Raw genomic sequence first — 16528 nt, forward strand, 5'->3', positions numbered from 1 at the left:
AATGTGCTTGCAACTTCAAGAATACATTTTGTTGTTGTTTCCTTGTTGTTACCAAGGAAAACTCTGAATTTAACCTATGATTTCCTATTCAGCCAATGGAATCAACTTCTCTTCTCCTTCTGATACGTTTTAAAGGCAGAAAGTTACCATCAGCAAATCAATATAATTCTATAAACCATAATGAGAAAGAGAAAGAGATCAAAACTCTCAAGTTCTTCCAACACTTAGTATTAGACAGTCTCCAAAATTATAATTTTGGAAATTTTCTTAAATTAGACTGTAGCAGGAATTACATGACCAAAATGCCCCCTTTTTAGTTTCTGATTCTAAGCAACGTATGTAAGTACATTTTTGAAGATAATGTCTTTGAAATCAGTGTTTTTACTTTCTATCTTGCTGATTCTTCTTTATAAAGTCTACCTACTTCAAACATTTCAAATGTACTTAAAACATAGTGATAGATCGCTTACAGTTTCAGAATTTTGAATACGTTCTGATACTTCTTTGTAGCAAATTCCTGGTGTTTGTAAGAAAGATTTGTAGTTTCTACAGTATTTTCAATTAAGACACAAACAATTTATATGATTTTAGAGGTATTTTTCATTGAAGAAGACATTTCTGCTTGGTCCACAGCATGTTTGGTATAGTGATTTTTATATCACCTTAATAAACCAGACAATCAACAGGGGAATCTTTATACTGAAACCCCACTGAGGCTTTTAACCTCCAAGCTGTTACAGCTGTAACAGTTATAAATGACTAGATAGTATTTGCATAATGTACTTGTCACTGCATTAAAATGATTTAAAATTCCCAACAGAAGGTTGTAGGCCAAAACAAGTGAATTTTGAAGACTGATTTCCTAGAGCGTGAGCCTTCATAAACATATCCAGATTTTAGTAAACAGACCCTTATCAATTTTCTTTGTAAAATTATTAGGAGTTGGTTGACATATAGTGCATTAATGAATCCTGAAATTATAACATAATGTAGATTGTTGGACTGTCTGATGTTTGTGGGAATAAAATGATAGGAGAGGCAGCAAGGTAGTAAAGATGCACCATTGAAATTTTAAATTTAAATTTCAAACTTGTTTTTTTGGACTGGGAGTTGACTCCAAGAAACATGCTATTGAATTTTAGTAGCATTCTGCAAATGAACAATTTTCCTAGTTTATAGTAGAAATCAACAGTAACATTTGTATTGAATTTAACATCATTCTGTCCCTTTCCCACCTTCTACCTATAAAGCAAAATGGCATCAGAACTTCTGGCTATACCTAGTGTTTCATATTTACCAAAAGCTTGCAAATCAAGCTCCATTTCTCTAGTCTATGGATAAATGATGACATTCTACAACAATCTTATATGGTTATCTATGTCTAGTAGATTATCATCATGTTTAATACAGCAGGTAACAAAATACTATCAGAAACAAATGAGCTTTCAAATTCCTCCTTTGATACCCACTATGTTCCTTATCTTAGCTTTGATGTCTACTATGTTTTTTGTCACTTTTTGATATTTGTTAATGAAGAAGGAAGATTCACAGAGGTTTCACTGAAATATTTGCCTTTTGGAAAAAAAATATGTGATTAGCTGTGACCAATGTGGTAGCTATTTTGTAAATATATAAAACTCCTATGACAGCTATTTTGAGCATACTTGCCCTGAAATTTCAGAATATTGTTAATCTCTATAATGTATATCACATTTTGCATTAGACAGTTAATTACTGTCCAGAGTAGAAACCAATTTGAACCAGGAATGTGGGTTCCTTTAGATCACCCATTTCCAGGTTATATCATATGTTGAAGCAGAAATTAAAGTTCAACAAAATTAGACAATATTTCCATGCCCTATTTGTCTCCAGCCTTATTCTTGTATTAGCTATTCTCTGTTTTAGTATAATAGAGCCATTAATTAATATATTCATCTGAAAAATTATGATAGTTCTTTAAGTTTATAAAATGTCTTTTAATTGAAGAAATTAAAATTCCTTTAAATATATTTGTTAGGTGACTTTAGACATGTTGCAAAGAGCCTGTGTCACGGATATACACAGACTGGCACTAAGTAGATTCAATTTTAAATGATGAATGTGAGGAGAGGTGAATGTTCACACATAAAGACAAATGACTTTGCTTAGCCTTTGTCTTTAAATAATTGAATTCCTAGTCAGAATGTCTAAATTCATACTAATGTGATGTGCCTGCCTTTGATTTCTGTATTTGGGGTGAAAAAGGAGTCATTGCTTGTGCAAATAAGATAGTAGAGGGTCATAGATGCCTGATTTGTAATTCATAGAAAAATGTTTCTTATAAACAAATTTTGAACAAGACCAGGAGATAGAATGTTTTGGCAATGGTTGAAATCATGTGAAGGGCTGTGAATGTTCCCATGTCAAAGAAACTGGCATTAAGGCAGGCGTCCCTCACTAAAAATGAAAATGATAAAAAAGCTTCAGCTTATTAATGTTCTATAGTATATTGTTTTCTAATAAAAATATTTATAAAGAGAAACTATACCAGAATTACAACATGCTGAGATAACATACTGGGTGAAATAGATGCTAATCTAAAAATAATTATAGCAGTTTTTCAGTATGAAAATATTTTCCAGGATCTAATTTTCTCAGACAAATGTTTCAGCAGATTCTTATTTCTTTCCTTCCTTCCTTCCTTCTTTCCTTCCTTCCTTCCTTCCTTCCTTTCTCTGAATTATATCCCATTTTGTGATCTATTCATGATATATTAAAATCAAATTTAGTCTTAAAAAGGAAACGTTACTTGTGTCTCTCACAGGACAATGCACTTAACTGCAGAAAGTCTATATACAATGAAGCATGGGCCTTCTATTAAAAAAAAATAGGGTTACAAAATTGGATCCTCGAATGATTCTAAAAAAAATTAATATGCATAAAAGATACATTAAGAATTAAATAGTGTTTAAATAGTCTATGAATAAATACACCAATGGTCGCCATTAGATAATAATGGATTCAAAACATAATGGTTAGCATGCCATCACTTATGGACAATCCAAGGTTAGTTTTCAGCTTTGTATTAAAATTAGGCTTTTCTGGAGTAGAGTTCGATGAATATTTGGGCCATGTCTTTTCAAAACAAATGAATAAAGCAAGATTAAAACATTAAATATAAATCATAAATTAAATCAAGACAAAGAAAATTATTCTTGAATGCCACACCTGGATCTTTGCTTACAGCTGACAGGCTATATCTTTCAAACCATAACTTTGATTTTTTTTCAGCCAAATGCCTACAGACATACAAATTGTCTAGCAAATGATGCAATTATCTTTACGTTACTCCAAGTGCAAATAGGCCTATTTGGTCTATTACTGCATCTCCATTTCTCTTTAGTGAGCAATTATGGATTCTTATACTCTCTGGAGATTATGATGTGTACTGTAGTTAAAGACCTTGTCAGTGAGTTATCTTAAGTGCTAATTTTCTGGCTGAAACTCACTAACACTTTTACATTATTTGTTTTCTGGCTCATTCTATAGATTGGAAGTTATTTGGTATTTTTTTAAAAATAGGGTGTTTTTGTTTTTTTAAAAAAAGCCTTATCCCTTGACCCAATTGTGTGCATCTATGAACTTTGTTTTTTAATCTCAAACTTCTAGGTAAACCCGTCATGATTATAACTGAGTACATGGAGAATGGTTCTTTGGATGCCTTTCTCAGGGTAGGTACTTGGCATGTAATAAAATCTAAAGAGAGAAACACTTTAATATCTTTTTTTATCTATTGGGGTTTCAAGATGAAATAGAATTATGTTTGGAGATGCTTACTAGGGCATTTTTCCCTATTTCTATTGCTGGGAGGGTAAGTGAACCATAAAATAAGCTCTAAATAATCCATGTTTACTCAGAAGCAGGTTTGATTAAAATGCTTATTAAAAGTCTCACGTTGTTGTTGGTTAATTAAAATAGGAACATTCCACATATCCCAGGAAGCTAGTGCAAAAAGCACAGGATTATATTTTGCCAGTTAATTATAGGGCTCAATGGCAAGAAAGAAAGTAATGTAGTACAGTACGAGAGTTTTTAAACGATGCCTCATCCCTTGAGAACTGAGCAACAGGAGGTCTTGGTCCCAAAGAAAATTACAATCCTCAAGTATAGAATATATTACTTTTCTCACTAGTAAAGTTTGAATACTTGCTGCTGGATTTTTAGAAATTGTTCACCCCTATTACCTCACTTTTTAAGTGAGTTATCAACAAAGTCAGCATGTTTAGTATTATATATTTAGGATTTCCTACAAGTAACTTAGGGAAAGGATCAGACAGCACCAATTGTTATCTAATGCCTGCTTGAATTTACTTTGTCAGTACAGACATTAGTGCAACTTCATAAAGACCCTTCTTTATTCACTTTCAAAATATAATTATGATGGTGGGTTGAGGGAGACTCCCAAAAGTTGTAAAGACAACTTATAATTGATCAAAAATATGTTCTTTTATTTATCTTCCTTATTCCTTCCCTTCAGAAGAACGATGGCAGATTTACTGTAATCCAGTTGGTAGGAATGCTCAGAGGAATTGGTTCTGGAATGAAGTATTTGTCTGACATGAGCTATGTTCATAGAGATCTAGCTGCTCGAAACATACTAGTTAACAGCAACTTGGTCTGTAAAGTTTCTGATTTTGGTATGTCCCGGGTTCTAGAAGATGATCCTGAAGCAGCCTACACGACTAGGGTAAGTCAAAAATCTGTCTGTCCATCTCTATCTGTCTGACTCTGTCTATCTATTGTATATGTCGTCCAACTCAATAAAGATATTAGATATATACTTGCAAAATATGTAATATTATCTAAAGAAATTTATTAAAAAGACACCTATAAATCTCCTTTCCTGGTCCATATTTATATAATATCCCTACTTATTGGGAGCTTGAAGAAAATACAGCTTTAATGAAAGCATTGAGAGACAATGGGGATGACCTGCTTCTGTTAAATAGGTTTGGGTAGTTTATATTGTTTTAATTATTATCTTCTATGATTAAGAAGTGATTGATGTTATTTTGATTATTATTCTATTTTAATGATTTTATTGTTGTGTTGCTTGATATAATTGGCCCACAGAGCCATTTGGAGCTGAGCAGCATTCAAACTATAGTAAGTAAATAAGCAAAGAAAAAAATAAACTTCTGTTTTCATGTGCTGTTTGCTTATTTATGGAGATCAGTGACATTTTCATGAGCGTGAGTATGTTTACAACTGGTGGAATAATACTCATTTAGTGGCTTCATGAGTTTTTGTTGACTGCATAAAAAGTCTAATGAGGCAAAAATCACAGCTTATACAGCAGTATCCTGGTGATCATAAACATCCTTGAAGCTTATACGCATTAGGATAAAAGGTGGTGCAAGGTTTATCATGAAGAAGTATAATTTTGTTAGATGTTTTGGCTTTTAAATGCCAGTTCTCCATCTGTTTTCCCAAGTACAGAGATTGTTAGAAAAATCTAGTTTGTGCTGTTTAATTTTCAGACTTCCCCTATAATGAACATGCAGTTCATTAAAAAGACTGGGGAGGGGAGAGAAAATTGCAATCTGCCTTCTGAGTATTTTAATGCTGTCCAGCCCTGTAATTTCCCACTAACAAGGGCAGAGAGGTTTTGAGCCAAGACAGATTTCTAGAGAGCTGTGTTCAAACAGAAGGTCAGGAGGAAATGATTGAAAAGCTTTCCTTGCAATTCAGCAATGCAAATATAGTGAAGTGTTTTCCCTTCCAATGGAATGGCAAAAATATGTATATAATTTGCATCACAGTACATTGTCTTGTTTTGATATCACCATTCAGGACAGTTTGGATAAGTTCCATAGTTGACTAACCACAATTAATTTTAAATTGTTATGGTTTTTTTTTTAAATGCCACTGATACAAGCCAAACTAACCATATGGGTTGTAGGGATAAAAAGTATTTTTTATTACCATAATAAATGAAAAAGAAAGCTATAACTTGGCTACCATCCAAAGTATCAAATACCATGAGTGCAAGAAATCAGCTCATGTGCTTGTGTCTTTCTCATCATTTCAATGAGCAGCTGCCAACACTAAAGTGCAAGACTGTATTCCAATCACCAGTCATTGAATGTTTTCAATTCTAGGAGTTGGTGCAGGTGATACTAAAAATGAAATGCCACATAGACACAGATATAATCCAGGCACAAGAACATGTATTTTAAGTAAATTAAACAAAAAAAGAGCATGTGACAGTTTAATGTCTTGCTTTCAGCCATAGATATATGGATGTTCCCAGAAAACTTAGAACTAAAAAAGAAGAATATCATGAGAAATTCAATAAAGCGGAGTATCACTCTTACTTTAAAGGATTATTCTAGACCCACAAAGACCCTGTGAATATTTCCTAAAAATAAAAGGGATTGGTTGCTTTAATTGTATGCTTTTTGTAAACATCTGCACATTTACCAAAAGAGGAGAAAGAAGGACGGAGGCAGAATACCTGCCTGTGGGCTAGAGGAAATGGTATGGTGACTAGTTATAGTAATTAAAGTAGTACTATATAACAGCATAATATGAAAAGTTTTCTATGTTCCAAAAGTGTTCTGGATAGATTTTTAAAAATTTATATTCTTTTTAATTATTTTTATACATAGTTCAAGCTAGCCAATGAACCTAATATTCCTTTCTCCTCTGCAGCCAAACCTGTGGAATGGACAGGGCTATTCTGAGGGTCAGTGATTGGCCCAAAGTCACCCAGTTGATTTTCATGACTAAGGCGGGACTAGAATCCACAGTCACCTGGTTTCTAGCTTGGTGCCTTATGCATTAAATCAAACTGGCTGTCTAATTTTTATAGATTTATAAAATCATACATAAATGCATTATAAAATCATACATAAATGCATTTATAAAATCATACATAAATGTATTTATAAAATCATACATGGCTTGGAAATATAGAGAGCAGGTTTTCCCATCTCATTTATTAACTAAAGGAAAAGAAAATTAGAGCCAATGCAACAAATAGTTAAAATTGTAATATCATATAATATGGTCACCAATTTTGATTATTTTAAAAGAGACTCAACACATTCTTAGAGAATAAAGGGGGGGCCTCTTTGTCCTCACTGCTATAGATTAAAAAAAACAGGTTGTTAAGGAGCACCAGTGAAAGAGAATTAACCCCTTTATACACAATTCACCTGTCTGATGTGCTTGACAGATTACTGGACTAGATATGCTCTTGACCTGATCCAGTAAACGTCTTCTTGTGTTTATATGTTCTTAAATTGTAAGTAATGTTAAAGGTTGGTAAGGCAGCATTTCACGTCCCTGAAAACAAAGCCTTTTTTCCCAATTTCTTTAAATACAGTAAATCTATTGTAATCATGTTTTCCATCACTTTTTTAGGATAGAAGCTAAGCCGGGACCTCACCCTCAGTTCTTGTAGTGTTTCAATGGTTTTCTCCTAATCTGCTTGTGTGGCAGGCACAGGAAATACCATTGTATTTTACTTCCCGCATCATTTTAACGTACAGCTTAATCCTTGAGTTTGTGATTAAAATTAGATAGTGACCTGAGTTTCTTTGCCAATTGTATCGTGCTCTGTGATAAATATAGACTTCGGTTTAATTGGCTTTGGGCCATTATCCCAGTTTTTCATGTGTTGATTATAACAGCCCTATATAGCCGTAGTTTCTTATTATTTAAAGGGACAAGTAATATAAAGCATCATGGAAATCATCCCAGGATTTATAAACAAGTTAGATAAAACAAACTGGGTTTGGTTTTGATAACAGTGGTCATAGTACAACAATATGTTATTCATAAAAATCAAACTTACATGGGGAAATAATGGCAGAGTCAGCTCAGAAAAGGAATCCAATGAATTCACTGGCTTCTCAGAATTCCTCTATAGATAAGGAAAGAGTTGAATTGTTCACAATGCTCCAGGCAGAGGATTCCCATTAAGAGACTGTAAGACTGTTTTAGAGATCTGGGAGCTGGGGGAACGACTCTCACTTAAACCATGGTTCAATGCCTTTAAATTGATACTAGGTTCATACACGTCTTCTCTTAAACATCTTAGCATGTTGCTTGTTAATTAGTTTTTGGATGTTAAGAATCTTCAGAAGGCCAATTTTCATTATACAGCTGGATTTCATTTTATCATTGTTTAAATACAATTTTTTTCCAAATAAAAATAAAAATAAAAAGAAATTTATTTTTAAATTTATTTTTGAATAAAAAGCAAAAAAGTGACTAGTTGATTTCGAAAAGTTAAAAACAGAAGCCATATGAACGTGAAAGAATGTTTCCTGTGAATTGTTTAAACTTTTACAAAAATATATAGGAAGATTTTGAAAATAATTATAAGACATCTGTGTGTGTGTGTGTGTGTACATACATACCTACATGCATATATGTTATTCCTATAGCTCTTAATGGACTTTTGCTGATTCAGAGTGAATGATGAAATTGTGTAATTTATCCATTGATATATATGAGTTATTGAAAGTACAAATATTTTATTAAAATATCAGAAAATGTCATAAATTCCTGAAGGTTTTGTACTTATTTGGAGAAAAAAGAAATCATTTTTAAATAAATCTTTTTTAATTTTATTTTATTTTTTATGTTCTTAGTTTGCAGTAATATTTTTTTTCATTTTTGCATTTGTAAACTTTAATAAAAATATTATAAAACATGCCACTATGTATCATAAAAATACATGTGTTGTATTGTACAAGATGAGGGTTAAAAAAGGAAGAGTGAGTCTCTCTTTTTTTTAAGTAAATAAAATTTATGTTATTTAGTTATTGTCATTTTAATCTAGAAGCTAAAGCAAATAATAAGAATGGTACTGTTTTCAGCCATTATTTTTGCCACATTTGGTAATAAGAAGGCGTGCATTAGGATTGTAATAGCAACATGTTTTATTCAGTTTTAGAACAGCATATGTACATGTTCTGAAGCATTCCAAAGTGGTATTCCTGAACTGATTTGTTGACTGTGAATAGGCCACCGAGTTGCTTGATAAATGTATCTCTCAGTCGGGTTCATGTAAAACAAGCCTGGCAGGAACAGCACACAAGAAAGATTACAGTAGCAGAGCTCCTGCTAGCAACCACCTAAATGATAGGAACGAAATGCTAATCTTATAAAACCATATTTTGTGAGTTTAGCAAATCAATGTACTGATAGAATAAGAATATGTGTTGCTCAGGATTGAACTGATCCTTGATCCTCTCTGAGCTTTTATTGCAGCCTTTTCATTACCAAACTAGGTGACAACTAGCACTCTAGCTCTGATGATATTACCTAGTTTCGTAATGAAATGTCTGAAAGAAAACAACTCAGGTTCAGAGAGCCTGGACCTCACAGTGCATTAATATAGCTCGAAGCAGAGAAATCAATATATTTTTGTTTGTGTACACACCCACACACAGACATATACAATACATATACACAGTGCAATATAATACCAATACTAATAACAAACAATAAAACAAAAGCTCAAATTTTATTGCAATGTAATGCATAACACCAGGGATGCAAAATCATAAAATGGTCAGTATAAAAGCAGAATTCTATAAAATTCAGAAAACATAAACTCAATCAGCATTTTTCTTACAAGGAGCAAACAGTTTTGTGTCATTTAAATAGGAAATGTATGCCTAATAATCTGCAAGGCCTGATCATAAATAAAAGGGCAAAATAAGCTCTTAGGCTTCCCTTTCTTTAGCAGGACCCTGAAAACCCACTCCAACCACTGAAATGTTTACAGGTAGTCCTCAACTTACAACAGTTCATCATTTGAAGTTATGACATCACTTAAAAAAGTGACTTGTCACCTACAATCATTGCAGTATCCCCATGATCACATTATCAAAATTCAGAAATCTGGTAACTGACTCACATTTATGAGGGTTGTAATGTCCTGGGATCATGTGCTTATCTTTTGTGACCATCTGACAGGCAAAGTGAGGAAGCCAGATTCACTTAACAACCATGTCACTAACTTAACCACTGCAGTGATTCACTTAACAACTGGGGCAAGAAGAGTCATAAAATAGGGAAAAATTCACTTAACAAATGTCTCATTTAGTAACAAACATTTTGGGCTCAATTGTGATCATAAGTTGACAGCTACCTTTATTATATCTTCCTCACATATATACTTACCTCCTACTTTATATACCATTTGAGGTAAGCACAAAGATGAGAAAACTTTCTTTTCTTTCTGATGAAGCGGTTGAACTTTTCATGCTTAAGTCTGCTTGCTTCCAAATTTATTTTGCTGATAGAAAAAGTATGTCTTTGGGGGGAGTTGTGGTGGGGAGACAGATTGTTCTGTTATCTTTTCATTAATGTACTATTTCTTTATATAAGTAACTATATATAATTGTAAGCCTATATCAATGAATAAACAAACCTTAAGTATTTGCAGTTGTATAAATGCTTCTGTTGATTTACTTGTAGGGTGGTAAGATTCCTATCAGATGGACTGCCCCAGAAGCAATTGCCTATCGTAAATTTACATCGGCTAGTGATGTCTGGAGCTATGGAATTGTCATGTGGGAAGTGATGTCATATGGAGAGAGGCCTTATTGGGATATGTCCAATCAAGATGTAAGTGTCTGTCACCATAATGGGAACTACTTTTTGTGATAAATTGCCATGATGTTGGAATTGAACATAAGTGATACTATAGCACAATCATTTTATTCAGTGTAATGTGATATTTTATTTTCAAGGCTATCCACCTCCCTGATATAAGAGAGAGAGATGGGGGGGGGGGCGAGACAAACACCAGGTTTTAGCAGTTTATAAAAAGTTAGAAAGATAGGGTTGCATTGGATTTAAATGAATCTAAATGGAGGGAAAAGGTGTTACAACTCATGCAAGAGACTAGGAACTGTTGAGATGTTGATAACAGTCTACATCACTTGGACATTTTCCTTTCTTAGTTTAAGTGGCCCATAGGACAATCTTCTTATCTCAGAAACAATACTCTTATTTATTTATTTTTTACCACTCTATAGTTGAAGGTAATGGAGCATATTTTGTGTTGGGATAAATACAATTTTGATGGGATATATTTGATCAGATAGTTGCTCTACGTTTATTTATTTATTTATAAAATTTATTGGCTATCCATCTTAACACAAGGTAGCTCTGGGCAACTTACAATCATGAAAGATTAATATAAATATTCTAAAAACGTTAAGTTAAATCAAGGCCAATGCTTTGGTGCAATTAAAGATGGGGAGGGCAGGGTCAGGATAGGGTTGCGGGTGGGATCTGTTGTTAATTGATCAACCATCTCCACTCTATCCTACTGCAATGTTCCACCATTGGAGCCCTGAGCTAGCTAACAGAACCAGTTCTTTAGGGTCCTGTCGAAGACCAGGAAGCCAATCTTATACTGGGAGGGGGGGAGATGTTCCATAAGACAGGTGCAACAGCAATGAGGCTTTTCTTCTGGACCCCAACCACCAGAATAAGTGGGCTGATTCCTCTGCCAGCACAGTGAGATGGCCAATTCCAGTGGGATGAGAAATTCTCTCAAGAAACCTGGACTCATGCCATGAAAGGCTATCCATATCAGAATAATTGCCTGTAAAGATTGAACTTGGATTGGATCAAGACAATCAAAAGACTATGAGCCTAATTCATTTCCATTTTTATTTGTGGGATGCCATCAAATGAAATTTCTTACAAATCATACAAAGCAGAAAAAAGTCATGGTGAGAAATTAACCACAGTGCCCTAACTTCCAGCAGATTTTCTGAAGTGTGTGAAATTGATTAGAGAATGGCGAAATATCAAGGCAACGATCGAAGGAACTGCTGATGAGCTTTGCTTCTGTTGTTGCTGGTTAGGAAGGGAATAATTCATTCATCCATACATCTACTCTTTAAAAAATATCTCACACCTTACAGTGCAATGTGTAAGATTGTAGGATGTGTAAGATTCCTACAATGTGTAGGAAGAAGAAATGTTGACAAGACGGGGAAATAAGTGAGAAAATTTGAAATATCTGGCTGCTTGAGATTTTGCAACATATTATATAGATATACATATAGGCAGTCAATTTACATATTTTAATCGTACCATAAGAATGGAGGAATGCATTGCCTCCAAAATAAATGTTTCCATTTATAAAACATTTCAAACTGTGGAGATGAAATTGCTGATATTCATTCTGTATAACCTTTTTCACTTGAAAATATTTTATTATATCTATAAAGCAAGTTTTCAATTGATATTTTGAACCTAAGGTGAGTGTAACTTCTATTTTGAGCTGACAATTTTATTGATGCTTTTATTATTATTTATTGTGTGGAAAGATTGAGAAATAACAACATCAGAAGATATCTCCTTGGAGTACATTAATAAATAAGCTTTAATCAATGACCCTTTGTACATTATGTAAGTTCTTTTTACTCTAGCATCTGGAATACTTCATTCCAAGTGGGAGTTAATAAAATTTCTGTTTTTCTAAATGAGATTGAATGCAACTGAAATATGACAGAACAATCTTAAATAAGAAGAAAATTCAGTGAGATAAGAAATAAGCATTATCTGATTGATTTATAAGCACCTCAACATTTCTTGCTTCCTTCACTCCTGAGATATAAATTGGGAAAAACATTCTTTAGCAGAATTTTTTTTTAAAATCCTGACAGCATTCGAATTGTCACTTAGATGAAGAAAATGCTTACTAGTGACAGTGGGGTTCCATCTTTTTTTCTCTCCGTTTGAATGTAAATAAGACTTGGAAAGTTATTAATTTCATTTTTGTGAAGAGGGACCTCAAAGACAACACTCTGGGTCATCAACTGGAAGTACTCTAATTTTAAGATGTTCACCCATTAATAGAAGTTAAAGGTTACTGCTGTTTACAAATGTGTTTTATCACATCGGTCAGATGTCTTTTTATCCTTCAAAAGTGAAATATAGAAAGGGACATATTTTATCTTAGTGATATAAAACATAAAATAACTGTATAAGATCATGCACATACTTTGAAGATAAGGGATTTTAAGTAGCAGAATTAAGAGAGTACAGCTATTCAGAATGGACAATATTAGAACAGGATGATCCTGTGTTTTTGACTCAGAATAAACAAAGTCACTAACATTTAATGTGGAAAAAATGCATCAGATGCATTTTATAAACATGAATTCTCATCAACAAGAAAAGTAGATATAGTGCTGTCCTTTTGTTCATATTGTCCAATTAAAATAATGTCAAGATTAATTCGACTTTAGTGCAGCTCTGATGCCTTTTACTAGAGTTGTGCCCCTTTGAAACCACAGCTCATGTCCTGTTGTATTGCCCCCTGTGAGTCTGTGAGTCACAGACATATAACCTTATTTGATTAAATATGGTGGAAACTCTGATCATTTCTATGAAAAACTAGTATTGTTGACTATTGTTGGATCAGTAGGATTCAATTTCCCTTCATAAAACTAAGTTTTGTCTGTAAAATTAGGCAAACTTTGATCACCCATTGATTTCACCCTGAAGTATAATATATTATTATGCCTTGTGCGGTTTGGTTCTGTACAATTTTGTTTTCTTTTAATGTTTAATTTTTTTCTCTGCTGGTCCATGACCATAATAAAAATTGAATTGGGGAAAAAAAGCCCTTTACCAGAAAAGATTTTAAAAATCCTCACAGCATTCAAATGGTCACTTAGATGGAGAAACTGCTTACTAGTGACAGTGGGGTTCCATTTTTTCCCCTCTCCGTTTGAATGTAAATAAGACTTGGAAAGTTATTAATTTTATTTTCGTGAAGAGGGTACAGTTTCTAGAAACCTCAAAGTCAACACTCTTCTCTGTTTCTCTTAATGTTTGGTGGCCATTTAGAAGTATGAATCCACATTGCTAGCCATTGTGCCTGAACTTCTCTTCATGTGAAACAAATTGTATGGTTGTGTGAATCAATGTGTGTGGCCAATTAATCTTTCTTCAGTCTGTAAAGATTGCCAGCAAGAGTGCCCATTAGTGCCAGCTGTGATGGCATGAAGTATTGCGAACTAGACATGCCCAGCAGTTGGGAGCTGGGTCTCAATTATGCATGAGCTTATTCTCAGTAGCTTTGCCAAATAGGCAAATATGATAATGAGATACATGTATGGAAGAGTTTATGTGATTTTTATGCAAACTGGTTTGAGATCATATTGCCATAGTTAATCACTGTACACATATAGCGTTACACACTCCATAATAGGATAATTTGCAGCTGGCCTTTTGGGGTACAGGGTACTGAGCAATTACACCACTCCTGCATTTCATGACGGACAGATTTGGGTAACTTAAAAAGAGCCAGGTGTTACTAAGAGTGAGACTGATGCAAACCATTATACAACAGTTGAACTGTAGTCTGGTTCATGGAATCTATATGGCTATATGTTGATCTCTTCAGAGTTTCACTGGCAGCCAGAAGATCAATGATCCCTGGAACAACAAAACTTTTAATATAGTTGCTGAGCATTTTTAATAACTATACTCCTTAAAGTACATTCTATTGCCCTTTCTTGGGTCGGTGGGGGAGAGTAATTTGAGACTTAGAAGAAAAATTCTATGGCAGGATAGAATCATTGGATACGAGGTTGATTAAAAAAACTTTGGAGAATATCTCATCAAATTCTCAATTATGGTATCCTAAGCAGATGTCCACCAGCCTGTGATCCAATATTTTAGCAAATAAGAGTCCACATTTAATCAGGATTGTTATATAGTTGAAAACTCTGACTATTTGGAAATAATTTCTGATGCCCAGAAACAATGAACTTTCTTGTAACTTAGGTCCATTGTTTAATGTTTTGTTCTCTGGAACACTTCTGCTCTCTATTCTACATAATTGCCCTTTGCATATTTGAATATAGCTGTCATGCATTCCACATTCTTTTCTGGGGTAAAGATATAAAATGATTCCAATGAGTTTCATAAACTTTTCCCTCCATGTCCCTTATCATCTTGGACACTGACCTCTGGAAATACTTCCATTCATCAATCTCCTTCTTAAAATGCAATACCCAGGACTTGACCAGCTATTCTCCTTATACTCTGATCAAAACTGAATAGAGAAAAACAATGGGTTCTCTTGATCTTGATGCTGTAATTCTGTCCAATATGGTCCTGCCCATCTTACAATCATGTCTTTGATTTTTCTTGCCTAAATGAAATATTTTATATTTTTCTTGTAGAAAATCATCTTGTTAATTTCATTCTTCTAACTTGCCAATATCCTCCTGAATCCTGATACTGGTCTCTATAGTGTTTGCTGTATCTCCATTTTTTATATCATCTACGAATTGGAAGATAAATCAGATAATCATATTACTTAAATTTTACCAAGACATTTATAAATATGTTTAATGATATCAGGGCTAGAATGGAGTCCCGAATACATCATTTGACATCCTGCCTTGATGTAAAAACAACCCTTGAGTAGAATGCTTCAGTCGTCTCTGGACATAATATTTGAATAGTTTATTTTCATTGTGCTATTTTGTATATTAGGATTTTATGCAAGTCAAGTTCAATTATGTCCACCTCTTTTTCATGGTCATAATTATGTTTAGATCATATTAAGTCAAGACTTCTTAATAGGGGGATTCTATCAAGATGTATACTATTTTATAAATTTTCACAAATACATTGTTTAAGAGACATTTTGCCCAATAATAAGGTAACTAGAATGTACTTACACAGCTCCTTTATTTTATCTTTTTGTAGTTGATATGATATTTGTCTTATTTGCCAAATTTACACAGCCACCCTTCTCATAAATATGTAATTCTGAACATCATGCAACACAACAGTTAAACCTCTATCACAATCTAACAACTTTTTAAAAGTATTCTGCCATTATACTGTTATCTAACCATTTTTTCTCTAATCCCAATTTTAAGGTGTATATTTTGGCCTATGTTTATTATCTGTACATTTCATATGACATTACTCCCTATTTTAATACTACAAGTGGCTAAATTAGAAAATATTGACGGATTTCTTATATAAACATAATTTTTGATTGATGCCAAAACTGAATGAAACTTGCTTTGCTTTATCTTCTCTGCATTAAAATGTCTCCTAAAATATTGTTTTCCTATGTTTCTTAGGTTATTAAAGCCATTGAAGAAGGCTATCGTCTTCCACCCCCAATGGACTGCCCCATCGCTCTACATCAATTAATGCTGGATTGCTGGCAGAAAGAACGTAGTGATAGACCTAAATTTGGACAGATTGTCAACATGTTAGACAAACTCATCCGCAATCCCAATAGCTTGAAGAGGACAGGCTCAGAAAACTCCAGGTCAGTTGTATTTTTCTAATGGTAATGGATGAAGGAAAGTATTGGTAGTGACAGCCAACTGTAATTCAGCTCAACAGTTGTGCTAAACTGAATTTTGACCAGAGTACTTATATTTTACCAGTATAAAATAGTAGATATACTTAATATTACTTCCCAATATAACCTTATTCTCTATATTTACCATTTACATTTCCA

General features: G+C 33.4%; 1 protein-coding gene across 4 annotated transcripts in view; it reads left to right on the forward strand.

The window, feature by feature from the left end:
- The window catches only part of EPHA4 (EPH receptor A4), a 160939-nt gene that overhangs the window by 128066 nt on the left and 16345 nt on the right, over positions 1–16528 (forward strand). Inside the window, exons 12-16 of one of the 4 annotated variants that reach the window (XM_087725490.1) lie at positions 3649–3710; positions 4517–4726; positions 5113–5145; positions 10480–10629; positions 16140–16333. In XM_087725490.1, coding sequence (XP_087581616.1) covers positions 3649–3710; positions 4517–4726; positions 5113–5145; positions 10480–10629; positions 16140–16333 — 649 coding nt within the window. The remainder of the gene's footprint in view (positions 1–3648; positions 3711–4516; positions 4727–5112; positions 5146–10479; positions 10630–16139; positions 16334–16528) is intronic. The other 3 variants (XM_087725491.1, XM_087725492.1, XM_087725493.1) reach the window with 3 other exon arrangements.

The sequence above is a fragment of the Thamnophis sirtalis genome, unplaced genomic scaffold (genome assembly GCF_051295495.1).
Source record: "Thamnophis sirtalis isolate CommonGarterSnake01/CBP01778 unplaced genomic scaffold, rThaSir2_p1.2 scaffold_11, whole genome shotgun sequence".
NCBI classification, from domain to species: Eukaryota; Metazoa; Chordata; class Lepidosauria; order Squamata; family Natricidae; genus Thamnophis; species Thamnophis sirtalis.